General features: G+C 36.4%; 1 protein-coding gene across 2 annotated transcripts in view; it reads right to left on the minus strand.

Moving 5' to 3' along the window:
• The window catches only part of RNF103 (ring finger protein 103), a 94,973-nt gene that overhangs the window by 13,062 nt on the left and 64,426 nt on the right, over positions 1 to 17,485 (minus strand). For both annotated transcript variants that reach the window (XM_012774332.3, XM_012774330.3), the window contains one exon: positions 12,075 to 12,254. In XM_012774332.3, the coding sequence (XP_012629786.1) occupies positions 12,075 to 12,254 (180 nt within the window). The remainder of the gene's footprint in view (positions 1 to 12,074; positions 12,255 to 17,485) is intronic.

Raw genomic sequence — 17,485 nt, forward strand, 5'->3', positions numbered from 1 at the left:
GAAAAAATCATAATTTATTAGGGAGGTAGATTTTTTCCCTTAAAAATTTCATTAATGTGTTTTGTTTATATAGGGGAAATATTTTATTTGAAAAAGATACTTGTGCACTGTAGAATTTGAATTGATAAAAGTTTTGAGGGGGAAAATATAAAACCATTGAATAAACAGCGCCATGGACAGACAATACATAACACAGATACATATATTTATTTTAGAGATTACTTATTGTTCAGCAAGCCTCAAAGAAACTGAATTTTAATGTTGTATATGCTAAATCACAGATAAACATAAATACCAAATAAAGGGAAGGATCTGTTCTTACTTACGGTACTCTAATAGTAGTTACTGGTAGATAAGGTGCCTGAAGCCAAGACGAGGGATTGGTGAACATTAACTTTTTGTTTTATATATTTCTGTAGCATTTTTTTAAAACAATAAGCCTGTATCACTTTTAAGTTAAAGATACTAAAAAATCATTAAAAATGTGTTTTGATTCAATAAATCAGTTTAAATTTCACAAACGTTATGTTTGATCCCAAAGATCCATACCTTGTAGACTCACTCACATGAACAAAAATCAAAGCACAGAAATAAGACAAAAAAGGCAAAAGTAGCGAGGCAGATGTGCCACCCTGCCTGCCCCTCCTGACACGCTGTGATGTCCCCACCATCCACAAGCTTTCAGTTCTCGTGCATTTCTGCCACCTGGAACCCCACCAGGGCTTGGCACCCAAGCCCACATCATGTAAATAAACATTACATAAAATATACTTGTACATGTATATTTTTATGGTAAAATATACATAACATAAAATCTATTATTTTAACCAAAAATACATATAAAATTTGTGATTTCTAACCATTTTTAAATGTTAAGTGCCATTAGGTGCATTTAGTTAAGTGGCATTAGGTGCATTCGCATTGTTGTGCAGCCATCACCATCATTTCCAGAACTTTTTCTCATTTTCCCAAACTGAAATCATACCCATCAAACACTAACTCCCCACTTCCCAATCCCCCTTATCCTTGGCAACTACCATTCTACTGTCTCTAAATTTGACTACATACATCATGTAAGTGGAATCATGCAGTATTTGTCCTTTTTTGATATGCTTATTTCACTTAGCATAACGTCTTTAAGGTTCATCCATGTTGTAGCATGTGTTGGAATTTCCTTCCTTTTTAAAGCTGAATGATATTCTATTGTATGGACATACCACATTTTGTTTACCCATTAATCTGTTCATGGACACTTGGGTTGCTTCCACCTTTTGGCTATTGTTAATGTTGCTGCTATGAATATTGGTGTGCAAATACCTGTTTGAGTCCCTGCTTTCAAATCTTTTGGGTATATACCCATAAGTGGAATTGTTGGATTATATGGTAATTCTATTTCCTACCCCACCTTTGAACCTCTCCCTTAACCCTCTCCCCCAATCAAAACATATTCATCATCTGTCTTATTCTGCAAGGAGCTGCTGTCAGAAAGCTGTCACTAGCAAAGCATCTAATCATGACAATGTATTAATAGCTGACAAGGCTTAACAGATTACCCTTCCTAAGGCCATCTGCATTTTAATAGGGGAACATTTCAAGGAAAAGGAATGACTCTGTCAAAATGTGGCTTTTCAAAGCAGTAATAGGCTAGGGGTGGGATCCGGTCCATGGCAAGACAGACAAAGACCTCTCAGGAACTCTGGTTACTCTGAAAAACTGTTTCTAGTTTTCTCTTTTTCCACTCCTAGAATGTAGTCTTCCCTCCTAGCCTGTCCCAAGTTCTATCCTGTTACCCGTTCTGCTGTATTTACTCTCCTAACAAGCAACATTCCACTACTCTGGGGTCCCTCCTCCCAGCATTATGCTTAAGTGCTAGGGAAGCAGGGTAAACCAAACAGCCCCTGATCTCATGGAGTTGGTCTGGTCAGCTCCAAGTGGAATCTCCTTTTTCTCTTAGACCTGTTCCTCTTTCTCTGTTTCCAGTGTTTGTTTTTATTTATTTGTTTTGGTTCTTGTTTTGAGACAGTGTCTTGCTCTGTCACCAAGGCTGAAGCTCACTGCAGCCTCAGCAGCCTCAAACTCCTGGGCTCAAGTGATCCTCCTGCCTCAGCCTATCTAGTAGCTGGGATTACAGGCATATACCACCCTGTCTGACTGATTTTAATTTTTATAGAGACAGAGTCTCACTATGTTGCCCAGGTTTCCAGTGTTTTTTAATGGCCCTGCAGTCTTTCCAGGCTTAAGGGGTCAGAGCATCTCAGGCTTCTTTATACCTTCACCAAGTCCCATTTACTCTGCATCCAGAGCAGTTCTTCATAGCATCCTCTCTTTCACTCTGGACCCACTAGACCAACTTACCTCATTACTTCTCAGGTCCCACTGCCTCCAATCTCACTGCATCGTCCCTCCCTGCACCTGCACTCTGTGCTTACAATGTGCCAAAGTTTTCTATTGTCTGTGAAATGAAATCAAAATTCCTCAGCCTTGGCCAGGTGAGGTGCCTGACACCTGTAGTCCCAGCAATTTGGACTGAGTGATGGTGCAAGACTTTGTCTCTTAAAAAGAGAAAAAGAGTTCCTCAGGCTAACTCTCAGAATTCTGACTCCAACTTACCTTTCCAGCTTCCACTCCCACTACTCCCTTTCATGCACTCCTGTCAAACTGTTTCCTGAACACACCCCGAACCAATCCCTTTGTACTCAGATGCCTCCCTGATTCTCCCCAAAATAGTTATCCTCTGAACTCCCATTGCACTTCATCTGCACCATTGCTCTAGCACGTCTCTCTTGGAACCTGTCTTTAAGAACCCCTGCTCTACTAATAGCTATAAAAATTGTCTTCTTCACCTCCCTGCTCATCTCCAGCCATCCTTTGCCCTTGCTCAGTACCTCCCAGACCTTCTTCCAGTGTCATGAATACACAGTTCTTTATAAGCCCAAGGCCTTCTTCACACGTGCTGGCCATGCACACTGAACCCTTCATACATACACTTAATTGCTCATCTTCCTTCAGATTTCATCAGTGCCTGGAAAGGAGCCATCCTTGATTCTGTATTTCCCTTCATAGTCTCCAAATGCATATCACAGTTTGCAATTATAAACATCCATTTATTTGATTACTAAATTTATTTTTTTATTTTTATTAAACTTAGTTGATTATTTGTTTTTTACTCACTATCTAGAAGGCAGTGACTATGCCTATAATGTTCACAATTTTAACCCCAGTGTCTGGCACACAATAAAGGCTAAAAGATATACATTTATTGAATGAGTTAACATTTTGGTCTTTGTAACAGTCTGTCTACCTGAAAAGACTGGGGAAGGTTCAAAGGAAGCCTACACTTAATCTAGCCTCCCCTAACCTCTTCTCTCCCTCTCTCCTTCTCTCCCTCCCTCCCCCCCAACCTCTTTCTTAAAAAAAGAGAAGAGGGATAAGGAAGAAGAGGATGATTGGGAGAGGAAGCTCTGAGAAACAATGCAAGGAACACAAGAAAATTTCAAAAAGAGACTATCATTAATATTAATAGAAGATAATACTGCAATCAATGAAATAGGACAGATTGAGAATTCCTTCCTGAACATTAAAACTAAAGAATTCAAGAGAAGTGCAAAATAAAGTTAAGGAAATTTCTCAGAAAGTAGAACACAGAGTCAAAATTGATGATGATAATATTTAGAACCTACATATACAGCAATTACCATGTGCTAGGCAATATATTAAGCCTCAACCAGCCTACGAGGAAGTACTATTATTATCCTCAAAACGGAACATGAGAAAGACAAAATTAAAGGATCGGTCTGGGAAATCCAACAACTGCCTAAAACCATTTGCTTTCAGAAAGAAACAGAAAATATAGTGGAAAGGAAATGTACATGCTCACATCCAAGCACTGAAGAATATAAGTCCTCAAATCGAAAGGGCTCACCAAGGAACAGAAGGATAGAACCCTTATCTTTTATAAATCCATGTGGAAATATTTACAACTGAAATGACAGTTGGCCCTCTGTATCCGTGTGTTCTGTATCTATAGATACCAACTGAGGATCAAAAATATTCAACAACAAAAGAGATGGTTGCACCTGTACCGAACATGTATAGCCTTTTTTTCTTGTCATTATTCCCTAAACAATATAGTATAACAAATATGTGCATAGCAATTGCACTGTATCAGGCATTATAATTAATCTAGAAAAGATGTAAAGTACACAGGAGGATATGCATAGATTATATGCTAATACTACCCCATTTTCTATCAGAGACTTGTGTATGATATCAAAATATGTGTATTTTGATATCTGTGGGGGGCCTGGAACCAACCCTCTTGTGGATATCCATGTATATGGATTCCCAGAGGGAAATACAGGAAATAGGTGGAGATATACATGAAGTAAAAACTAGCCAAGAGTTGACAATAGTTTAAGCTGGGTGATAGGTACACACGGATTCATTTAACTATTCACTCTACTTTTGCAAATGTTTAGATTTTCCATACTAAGAATTTATAGGCTGGGCGTGGTGGCTCATGCCTAGTGGTGGCTCAATCCTAGCACTCTGTGAGGCCAAGGCAGGAGGATTGCTTGAGCTCAAGAGTTCGAGACCAGCCTGAGCAAGAGTGAGACCCGTCTCTACATAAATAGAAAGAAAATTAGCCAAACAACTAAAAATAGAAAAAATTAGCCAGGCATGGTGGTGCATGCCTGTAGTCCTAGCTACTCGGGAGGCTGAGGCAGGAGGATCACTTGAGCCCCGGAGTTAGAGGTTACTGTGAGATAGGCTGATGCCACGCACTCTAGCCCAGGCTACAGAGTGAGACTCTGTCTCAAAAAAAAAAAAAAAAAATTTATAATAAAAAGAAAACAATGCAGGAGGATTCAAACAATAACAGAGGTACATATTAGAATAAAAAGTGAAAAATTTTCCTTCCCTGTAATCCAACTTCTCTCCTCAGAAGCAAATCTATTAACAGTTTGGAGTCTATCTTTTTCAGTCCTCTCTTTATCCATTTATCATTTAACACTCTTACACAAATGCATCCTCTTTTTACTTATTTATTTAGAGAGTGAGATCATATACACTGTTCTGCAACTTGCTTTTTTATTAAACAATGCATCACTAACATCTTCCTACTGGCCGAGTACAACGCTGAAATCTGAATATACATAATTACTGAATCAATCCTCTATTGGGGAAAAACAATGTTAACACACACACACACACACACACACACACACACACACACACACACACACACACATCTCCGTTACCAATAGCTTTCCATTGTTGGCCTTAATTATCTATATAATTGGGTAGCAATGCCTCATGCTTATAACTGTACAATTAGAAAAAACAAACTTAAATATAATACAAAAATGAAATTAAATATAAAAACTTCAAAATCAATAAAATTCACATTAACAACATAAATAAATTTCATGTGATACTTTGGTGGAACTAACACACCACTTATAATACAAGTAATGTTGCAGAAAAAATATTTTAATATTTAAGAACCATGCATACATATGCATACAAGGCAGCCTTATGTGCTGCCTGGTGATTCCTTTCCCTCTTTATTAATACTACAGTAAATCCTTGCATCAGATGGACTCACTTGGCAAGGCCATTTACTCAGTTAAGTTGGGTTTTTCTCTTTTCACTTTAGATTGCCACAATTAAATCTGGCAACAAACCTCATATACAATAATGTAAATAATGGGAATGAAATCTCACAAAAGTAATCAATTATAACATGACCCAGAGTATTCATGTTCAATTTTTAAATGATACTAAAAGTCAAATTAAAAATTTTTTAATTATCATATCATAGAAAACTCATAGGCAACAGAATATGTTCCCTGGAGGAGTTACTAGACTCCAGTTTGAAAAATCTGTCACAATAAAAATTCTTACAAATAAACATTTTTGTACCTGAAACCACATTTCTATATGTAAAAGAAGTGTATATTTAAATTCTGATGTTGCTAAAATGTCTTCCAAAAAAGTTACGCAAATTAACAATTACACCAAAATAAACGAGTGTTTCCCAATCCCTGGCAACTGTGACAGGAGAAATTCAATTATCTCATTTTTTAAAACTATATTTTAAATATGATTAATGGGATTGAGTATCTTTTCATATAGCCATTTATTCTTTATCTTTCCGGTATCTAAATTGTTTTCATATTGACTCGCAAAAGGTTTTTGAATAATAAGCTATCAACCCTTTTTTTATTACAAGTACTTAGCCACCTTATCTGACTTGTGAGTTTTTGTACGTTTACATGTTTTATGTTGTCAAATATATCAACCTTTTAAGCTTTCTAAAAGAGTTTTATATGTTAGATTTTGAAAATATTTCCCCATTTCAACATTATAGAAATATTAAACCAGATTTTCTTTTATAAATTTACTTTTTCTCAATTTTTGATCCACTTGGAAATTTCTTTGGTAAATTTCCTTTGGTAAGGAAAAGTTGAGGTTTCTAAACTAGACTCAAATGAGAAACACTGTTGTATTTTCCAAAGCAAAATTCAAGGTAAAGAGTTTTCTGTGTTATTTCCTAGTTTAAAGTACTATTAAACACCAAAAAATTAGAATATTTAGGAGACAGCATGCTTTTTGTGGACTGTAGGAAAAAATATATAATTAATATATGAAAATCAGGAGCATATAGTACTGAATTAAGTCAAAAACACAGAAAAAGACTGTCAAGAATTGAACTAAGCTGCTAGCAGGTGTCAGAGGAGTCAATTAAGACAATAAGCCAATTAGGCAAGCCTTTAATTGCTTACCACAATGGTGTACACCAAAAGCCAGGTAGGGGTCTGATACATTATCCCAGACAGAACCCTAAAACAAAAGGCTCCTTGTCATTTTATGGACCTAGCGGCCAGGCAGAAAGAGGGGGGAAAGGGACTAACAGAAGGTACTAAGTACTGAGTCAGACTGGAGAAAAGTATCTTTAAGGTTTCTCTCCTCACCCATTAACAAGGTCTTAAAAGAGGCACCTGGTTAGGCTGCTACCAAGGTTGCTCCAGCCCCCCATCCTTTGGCTCTCGATAAAGAGGTGTCTGAAAGGAAGCACCTGAGCTAAGAATACAACTACACTTATGAGCTTGGCTGGCCAGAGGAACCTGAATCCTTGACTGAGACCTCCCCTACAAGACTACAATGCACTAGTTGTGCACCAAGACTAGTGTGGGGAGGGCAGGTCTCCCATGAGGTCTGCCAGGTAAAACCTTTTAAATTGCATATGGTTGGGTCTGAAAGGTCACACAGGTTTTTGGCTGGAAGGTGGACTCCTCGAAGACAATTCCCTCCTTGAAGAATCTTAGCCTCTACATATTCAACATCAATGACAAAACTAAAATTCTATGATTAATAGACTTAATAAAGATTCCTCTACCATTCTAGATGATCAAGACATTTAACAAGTGCTAGAAACACCTATCCCTAGCCTTCAAAGCAAAATGTATGTTTTCCTTTTTTTAATCTCAATAACAAAAATCTGAGATATATAGATATATAAGAAATAATAAAAATATTTTTATTTTTTTCCCTCTTCAAATTACAATACACTGATACATATAGAATGTGATACATATCAGAAAACGCTTATTAACTATTGCTAAAGAAACAAAAATACATAAGTACGTTGGTGGAATAGTGGTGAGCATAGCTGCCTTCCAAGAAATAAAAACACAGTCTTAGTAACTAATGTTCAAGCTGGCAGCTCTCTGAAAGCAGTAATTCAGTCAGGAAAGAGGGAATTGGTATAATTAATAATACAACTTTCCATTTTGCCGCTCAGAATACTAAAAGATGTGTACTCACTGGTTGTGATTTAATAAAATAATCTGTACTGCTTCATCAAGGATTCTTAAGTGAAACTGACTTTTTTCCTTAATTGTGAGTGTGTAGCAGTAAAGAACATAGTAACTAACTCCTAGAACAGGTGAGTACCACCACCTTGACTGGTGATGAGGTTCCAACAGTTTTCTCACCACTGCTTTTGCACAATTAGTGCAAATGTCAACATAGTGACAAGGCAAAAAACAGGAAGGAATGATCCATTCAAAGAGATGGAGAAGAATGTGCTTGGTAGAGAGAACATCAAGTTCCATGACAGGAATAAGCTTGGCCAGTTCAAATAGAAAGGTCAGTGTGGCTGGATATAGAGTAAAAAGGAAAAAAGTAGGAGATGAGGTCAGAGGAATTGTCAGACTTCCTCGGGTCTTACAGATCAGACTAAGAATTTGGGTCTTAATTTAAATGCACTGAGAAACCACAGGATTTTAAATAGAAAGAATACCATGATCACACATTCATTTCATGAAGACCACTCATGTTGCATGAAGTATGAATTGTTAGTTGAGTATGCTAGCAGGAAGACAATTAAAGGGTAATCTGGGCAAGAGATGATACTAGCTTGAACTAAGATGCCACAATTTATGTAAGTGAAATATAAAGCTCTACTTGGAGGCAGAATGACAGGACTCTTGAAGAAAAGAAAGGAAATTAAGGAAGAATTCTAGGTTTTTGGAGAAAACTTTGTAGATGGTGGTTCAATTTAAAGAGATGAGAAATATTGAAAGATGAGCAAGTGGTGAGGGAAAGAAAATCAAGATTTGTTTGGTATGGATATATTAATTTTGAGATACCCATTAAGACATTTGAGTGCCAACTACCCAGTTAGAGATATAAAGTCAGGCTTGAAAATAAAATTTGGAAATCAAACTTTTAAATCAAATTTAAACACACAGAGTTAGATGAGATCAACTAGGGGAAAGAGTGAAGGCAGAAAAGAGGAGAGGACTAGAAGGGAGCCCTAGAGTACCTTAACATTTTGAGACCAAACAGCAAATATTTTTCTTTTCAGTTATGGTAGAGCCACAATATATATTCAAAGCAAGCATATCATTAAGGGTGTATATTTAAGGAATAGGCTCTGGACTTACGTGCAGTACATATGATAGCTTTTCTATTTACTACAAAAAGTGTAATTTATGAGAAAGATTTTTTTCATGCAGATTAATGATTACTTCTTATGAATATAACTACTTGAAAAGGTATTTTGGAATCAGTACACAGGAAGAAAGAGTGAAGACAATGCTCTAATTGAGTAGTTCCAAGAGAAATATTAAATAAGATAACACTTCTTAAAAATTAAAAAGTCTGACAATATCAATGGTTGGTGAAAGGTATGGAAAAAAGAACTCTCTGGTTGCTGCTGGAAATATAAATTAGTAAAGTCTCTTTGGAAAGCAATTTTGTAATTCTAGCAAAATTTAAACCCAGATATTTACCAGCAATTCTGAGTACATACCGTGTTTCCCCGAAAATAAGACAGGGTCTTATATTTATTTTTCCTCAAGAAGACACCTTAGGGCTTATTTTCAGGGGATGTGGTATTTTTTTAAGTATGGTACAACAATCTGCATTTATTCAAATATAGTTAAAAGTCATCTTCTGGAACATCATCATAACTCTCCAAACCCCGAACTGCATCCTGAATTCAACAGAGCTCTCATGGGGCAGATGAGAAGGGCTGCTCTCTGCGACAAAATGCATGGGTTGTGCAGATATGCTGCGTACCCACGCCCATCACTAGGTCTTATTTTCGGGGTAGGGCTTATATTGCACAAATGCTTAGAAATCCTCCTAGGGCTTATTTTATGGATAGGTCTTATTTTCAGGGAAACACGATAACTATCCCTAAACATTTATACAAAATTGAAAACAATCTAAATTTCCATCAATGGGGAAAAAGAAAAAAAAAAAAAGAATTCCATCTAGTAGTTCAAATGAATGAACTAGCTCTATATTTATCATTCAAAATCACAATGATAAATTGGGGCAAAAGATGCAGAATGGTATATATAGTATGATGCCATTTATACAAATTTTAAGATTGATGACAGTTTCCTCTGGGGAGGTTGGGAGAGAAGGGGATGGAATTGAGAAGAGGTATTAAAGGAGCTTCAACTTTAGTACTATAATAATGTTTTCTTTCTTCTATAATATAAAAGGCAAATACAACAAAATGTTAAATGGTATTGGTTCTGGGTGATAGGTACATAAGCATTTATTATATTATCCTCTGTGCTTTTATCTCCACAATTGGGGAGAAAAGAGGCTGTGCATACACTACTTTATTTGTAGGGGAAAAAAGGCAAAATAAGCAATGTGTTTTCTGATGTTGACTCAGTAAAGGAAACAGTGAAAATTTTTAAAATAAGTTTATCATGGTGAATTAAACATGCATCTTTTCAGCATGTTACAGGAAAAATAGGGAACAAATAGGAAATTTTCAAAGCTGGCTGTAAAAGTGAAATTTATGTGACCTTTCAAAATGACAGATAAGATTAAATTAATTCTTTATGGCACTGAATACTCAGCTTGATCAAACGGCATTATCTAGGTGATATATTCAGAATTTAAAGGCCTAAATTTATCACTTTAGGGCTTAAATAACATGGGTTTTTTTTTTAAAGTGAACACAATCCTGATAGATTTTTTTTTAACAAGATGTGGTACAATTTGTTATATTTTTTTTACTCTTTCCCAACCCATAATTATTCTCTTCAGTATCTGGAAAAAGAAACTAATGATACATTCATTGTTAGGCATATTTAGAAACCACATTCAAATGTTAAAATTGAACAAGAAGAAATACCTTCAGAGCCAAATACAACTGAATAATGCATTTGGCACCATCCTATAAATGAAAACATTCAGTCTTCTAGCTTCTTTTGAGTGTGATATATGCATCAACGGAGTATGTGATAGAGAGTTGAAAATATTCTTTAGTGAAAATTTTCTCCATAATTTCTTTCTTTCTTTTTTTAGAGCCAGGGTCTTGCTATATTGCCCAGGCTGGAGTGCAACGGCTATTCACAGGTGTGATCAACACAAACTACAGCCTCAAACTCCTGGGCTAAGGCCATCCTCCTGCCTCAGCCTCCTGTGCAGGTGGGACTATAGATGCATGCCACCACACCCAGCTTCAGCAGAATTTCTGAGTCTGTATTCAACCTAAATACCTGACAGTCACTGTGCTACCATTACCAAAGAACTATAATTCTGAGTTTAGACTTCCCAATTTGACAGAATATGAAAAGAAACCAACTGGATGTAAAATTTAACCCATGACTCGCGCTGTCACTGACCTGGAAACAGATACCTGTGAAAGACCACAAATAGCATGGTACTAGACACCAAAAGGAAATAAAATGATGTTTCTTTTTAGTTTAAATATCATGGGTTTTTAAAAATCATCTAAAATTGATGGTTCCCATGTATGCTGAATACCCATTATGTGACCTGCAGATTCCTAAAATGTGAAGAAGCATCAGGTAGACAGTCAGCGATAAGGCAGAAAAGGAGGTAGGTGAAAGTGAAAGCCAAACAGGTTGGTTTAAAATTTTGCCTGAGGCTGGTCTTGGCCTAGGACAAAGGGAGGAAACTTTTTTCTTCATCTTCCAGCCCAATATACTGGCTGGCCTCTTACCCCTACAACTCAATTCCCAGGTCACTCGATAACATTGTTGAATATATTCTAACTTCTAAACAAAGCAGATTTATATGTAGCTTTTGTTATTAGTTTGAAAACAATGCCAAAAGAAATGAATAATAAGATAATTATTATTACATTTTGCATTTTGTATAACACCCAACTAAGACAATACAAAAAATAAAAATCAGGCTCAGTGGCTCATGCCTACAATTCCAGCACTTCAGGAAGCTGAGGTGGGAGAATAAGCCAGAAGTTTAAGAACAGCCCAGGCAACCCAGCAAGACCCTATGTTTAAAAATTAGCTGGTCATGGTGGTGTGTGCCATTAGTTTCAGCTACTGGAGAGGCAGAGGTAGGAGTATCACTTGAGCCCAGGAGTATAAAGTCGCAGTGAGCTATGATGACGCCACTGCACTCCAGCCTGGGTGACAGAGCGCTTTATCTCTAAAAAAAAATAAAAAATAAAAACCAGAGCTAAGTTCTTCCTATTCAAGGAAACCCATATTGATAATAATAGTGACAACATCAGCATTACAAGGTGACTGTAAGGTAAGTAGACTTACCAAGCTGATTCTTCATACCCATAAGGACTGAGTTCATGTGTGCTTTGGATGCATAGAGCTTGCTCACCGCCTTCCTTGACCTGATCATCTCCTTGGCCAGAACTACACAGACATCCTTCTGGCCTTTCTTGGCAGCATCTTTCACAGATCGTTTCACTTTTTCTTCTTCTCTTTGGATATCTAAATTTAGAACACAACGCACCAGATTTGATAAATGAACAGTAAAGTGTCACAATACAAAAACAATATACAGAAATCAGTAGCATTCTATATACCAGGAATGATCTAGATGAGAACCAAATCAAGAAGGCAATTCCATTTACAATAGCTACACAAAAAATAAAACACCTAGGAATAAATTTAATCAAGGAGGTGAAAGATTTCTACAAGGAAAATACAAAACACTGATGAAAGAAATTGTTGATGACACAAACAAATGAAAAATCACCCATGCTTGTGGGTTGGGAGAATACCACAAAAATGACCATACTGCCTAAAGCAATCAATAGGTTCAATGCCCCACCCTATCAAAATATGAATGTCATTTTTACAGAATTAGAAAAAACAATTCCAAAGTTCATATGGAATCAAAAAAGAGCCCAAATAGCCAAGTAAATCCTAAGCAAAAAGAATGAAACTGGAGGCCGGGGCTGTGGCTCACGCCTGTAATCCTAGCTCTTGGGAGGCCGAGGCGGGCGGATTGCTCAAGGTCAGGAGTTCAAAACCAGCCTGAGCAAGAGCGAGACCCCGTCTCTACTATAAATAGAAAGAAATTAATTGGCCAACTGATATATATATAAAAAATTAGCCGGGCATGGTGGCGCATGCCTGTAGTCCCAGCTACTCGGGAGGCTGAGGCAGAAGGATCACTCAAGCCCAGGAGTTTGAGGTTGCTGTGAGCTAGGCTGACACCACGGCACTCACTCTAGCCTGGACAACAAAGCGAGACTCTGTCTCAAAAAAAAAAAAAAAAAAGAATGAAACTGGAGGCATCGCACTGCCTGATTTCAAATTATACTATGGGTTTTAGTAACCAAAACAGCATGGTACTAGTATGAAAACAGACACACAGATGAATGGAACAGAATAGAGAACCCAGAAATAAAGACACATACTTACAGCCAACTGGTCTTTGACAAAGCTGACAAGATTATATACCAGGGAAAGCACACCATTTTCAATAAATGGTGCTAGGAAATTTGGAGTATCATATGAATTAGAATGAAACTGAATCCCTACCTCTAATCATATACAAAAATCAACTGAAGATGAATTAATGACCTGAATGTAAGACCTGAATGTAAGACCTATAAAAATGCTAGAAGAAAATCTAGGGAAAATTCTTCTGGACATTAACCTAGGTAAAGAATTCATCATTAACACCTCAAAAACACAGGCAACAAAAACAAAAATAGACAAATGGGACTTAATTAAGCCATAGAGCTTTTACACAGCAAAAGAAATTATCAACAGAATGAACAGATAACCTGTGGAATGGGAGAAAATATTTGCAAACTATATATACTTCCAACAAAGCACTCTGTACACCAATAACAATATACACCAATATCCAGAATTACAAAAAATTCAACTCAACAACAACAAAAAACCAAATAACTGCATTAAAAATCGGGCCAAGGACATGAATAAACATTTTTCAAAAGAAGACAAATGGCCAATAAGCATATGAAAAAAATGTTCAACAACACTAATCATCAAAGAGATGCAAATTACAAACACAATGAGATACTATCTTATTTAACCAATTAGAATGGCTATGATTAAAAAGACAAAAAAATCATGTTATCAAGGATGCAAAGAAAAGGGAACTTTTTTACACTGTTGGGGAAAATGTAAATTATTACAATCTCTAAGAAAAACAGTATGGAGATTTCTCAAAGAACTAAAAATAGAACTATTAATACCATACCACCCAGCAATCCCACTACTGGGTACCTCCCCAAAGAAAAAGACATCAATATATAAAAAGATAACTGCACTTGTTTGTTATTGCAGCACTATTCACAATGGCAAAGATAGGGAATCAACTTAAGTGTCCATCAATGGAGGATTGATAAAGAAAATGTGGTAATATATACACAACGGAATACTATTCAGTCATTAGCAAGAATGTAATCATGTCTTTTGCAGCAACTATGATGGAACTAGAGGCCACAACTCAGAGACAAATATCACATATTCTCACTTATAAGAGGGAGCTAAATAACGAGTACACACAGAAGCAGAGTGGAGAATGATAGACAACGGAGACTCAGAGGGGAGTGGGGGATGGATGATGGGAGGTTGCTTGGTGGATGGATGCACCGAAGGCCTTGATTTCACGACAATGCAATATATCAGTGTAGCAAAATTGCACTTAAATATGCCATGAATATATACAAAGAAAAAAGAAAAAAAGTCAATAAGTTGTTAAAGAAATTTTTAAAAGAGACAAAAATCATTTACTTACATCCTTACTATTTCCAACATACTTCATTCCTTTGTATAAATCCAAGTTTGTATCTGGCATGATTTTCCTTTAGCCTACAACTTCCTTTAAAATTTCTTGTACTGGCAACAAGTTCTATCTTTTATTTGAAAACATCTTTATTTTACCTTCACCTTTCTTTTTCTTTTTTCTTTTTTTTTTTGAGACAAGAGTCTCACTCTGTTGCCCGGGCTACAGAGTGGTGTCAGCCTAGTTCACAGCAACCTCAAACTCCTGGGCTCAAGAAATCCTCACCTTCACCTTTGAATGCTATTTTCACTGGGTCTCGGATAATGTTTTTTACTTTTCTTTCACCATATTAAAGATATTTTGTAATGTTTCAGGTATGAATTTTTTAATCATGCTTATCACTGTTTCTTGTACTTAACATATCTTTTTCTTGGGCTGTTTTATCTCTGTTTTTAGTAATTTGAACATGCTATGCCTTTGTATGGTTTTGTGTGTGTGTGTGTGTATGTTTGTTCTTTTCTTTTTTTTTTTTTTTTGAGACAGAGTCTCACTTTGTTGCTCAGGCTAGAGTGAGTGCCATGGCATCAGCCTAGCTCACAGCAACCTCAAACTCCTGGCCTCAAGGGATCCTACTGCCTCAGCCTCCCGAGTAGCTGGGACTACAGGCATGTGCCACCATGCCCGGCTAATTTTTTGTATATATATTTTTAGATGGTCAATTTTCTTTCTAATTTTAGTAGATGCGGGGTCTCGCTCAGGCTCATTTTGAACTCCTGACCTCGAGCAATCTGCCCGCCTTGGCCTCTCAGAGTGCTAGGATTATAGGCGTGAGTCACCACACCTGGCCAGTTTTTTGTGTGTTTATCTTATTTGGAGATGGTCCTTGGATCTGCGGGCTTACCATTTTCATCATGTTTGGAAAACATTCAGCTATTATTTCATCTGCTCCCTTCCTGACTTTTCTCCTCCTAAGATTCAAATTGTACATTAGACCACTTGATATCGTTCCACAAGTCACAGAAGCTCTGTGTTGTTTTTTTTTTCTTTTTTCTCTCTGCACTACAGTTTGGATAGTTTGTATTACAGGCTGAGTATTCCTTTTCCAAATGCTTGGGAGCAAAGTCATTCAGAGGTGGTTTTTTGGGTTTTTTTCTTCTTATTTTGGAGTATTTGCATTATACTAGTTGAGCATCCCTAACCAGAAAGTGCAAAATCCAAGCTGCTCCAAAATCTTAAAACTTTGTGCGCACCAACATGATACTCAAAGGAAATGCTCACTGGAGCATTATGGATTTTCAGACTAGGGATACTCAATCTGTACTACCTTCATTTTCACTGATCTTATTTTTCATAGTGTCTAATTTGCTGTTAAGCCCATTCAGTAAAGTTTTCATTTAATTTCACTTTATTTCAGAACTTTCATCTCTAGAAGTTCTATTTGTACTTTTCTATATATTCTATTTATCTTCTCATTATGTTCATATTTTCCTTTAAACTCCTTAACATATTTAAAATAGCCATTTAAAATCCTGGTCCACTAATTCAATCATCTGGGTTTTTTGGGTCTATTTCTATAGCCAAACTTTTATCTTGATTTTGGGTCACATTTTCCTAATTCTTCACAGTAATTTTTCATAGGATGCTGGCCACTGTGAATGTTTCATTGTCGTGTGTCTGAATTCTGTAGTTCTCCTGTAAAGGGCATTAAGCTTTACTTTGGCAGGCAGTTAAGTTTCTTGGAGATTAGCTTTCAAGTCTTATTTTTAGGTCTTGTTTGTTGGTATGGGCTTATGGTAAACTTTATTCTATGGCTACCTTAGCCTTAATACTAACATGTGACCCTTCTTAGGTCTCTAATGAATGACCCACATGTTCAACAAAGTCTCTTTACTGTGTCTGATCAGAATTTGGCCACCTCTCAAACTTTTATTAGCTCTGGGAATTATTCAGCTTATAGCTTCCTGGTAGTTATTCTGTTCCCTGTAATTGTTCTTTGCCTAGTCTGTTGAAATTTCACTCTTAAGTAAGCACAGCTTAGTGTTTAGCCAAAGACTCAAAGGGTTCCTATGCAGCTATTTGGAGTTCTTTCTGAATATTTCCCTTCTGATAATCTGCCCCACAAATTCCAGCCATTTCAGCCTCCTGAATCCTGATTTTTGTCTCCTCAACTCAGGGAAACCACCATGCTCAGCTTGGAATCTCCTTCTATGGGCTTTGATCCTGAAAGTATCTCTACACAGAAAGACAGGGCCATATTATGGCTCTCTGTGTTTCTTTTCTCTCAGTGATCACAATCCTGTATGGCCAGCTGCCCAATGTTTGAAAACAGCTGGTTCATAGACTTTGTGCGGTTTTTTCTTTCTTGCTTCATCCAAATTTTTATTTATGATGGGAGTCCAAATTCAAGTCCAGAACCAATTTACTCCACCATGGCTTGGAATGGAATTCCCCTCTCCAATTCTTTTTTTTTTTTTAATGGCAGTCACTTTCTGACCAATCTCCACTTCTTTTTTAAAGGAATTATGTTGGGATATATTTACGGTATTAATTCTTCTCCAATCATGAACGTGTTAAATATCTTAAAAGTTTTAAACATTACCATCCCTTTGCAAATTACCTTAATTTTAAGTGGAACTCAAAAAAAATTAACTTCATTTAGAAATATATTTTCCTCAATTTACAGTCATGCTAGATAAACAGAGTAGTGATGTCATTGTATTCTTTATGTGCAATTTATTTCATTTGAATTCCATAAAGACGTTTCTTCATAAGTAGCAAGAGGTTTCTTTTGTTCTTATAAAATATAGTTTAATTATCTCTTTTTTAATACTGATTATATAATTAAAAAGCAAACTAAGTACAGCTGTAAATAATTAATATAGGAATAAACTATGCCTTATGATACACAGATGCAGTTTATTTTTATGAACTGAAGCAAAATATACCAAGAGGG

Source organism: Microcebus murinus, chromosome 3, assembly GCF_040939455.1.
Source record: "Microcebus murinus isolate Inina chromosome 3, M.murinus_Inina_mat1.0, whole genome shotgun sequence".
NCBI classification, from domain to species: Eukaryota; Metazoa; Chordata; class Mammalia; order Primates; family Cheirogaleidae; genus Microcebus; species Microcebus murinus.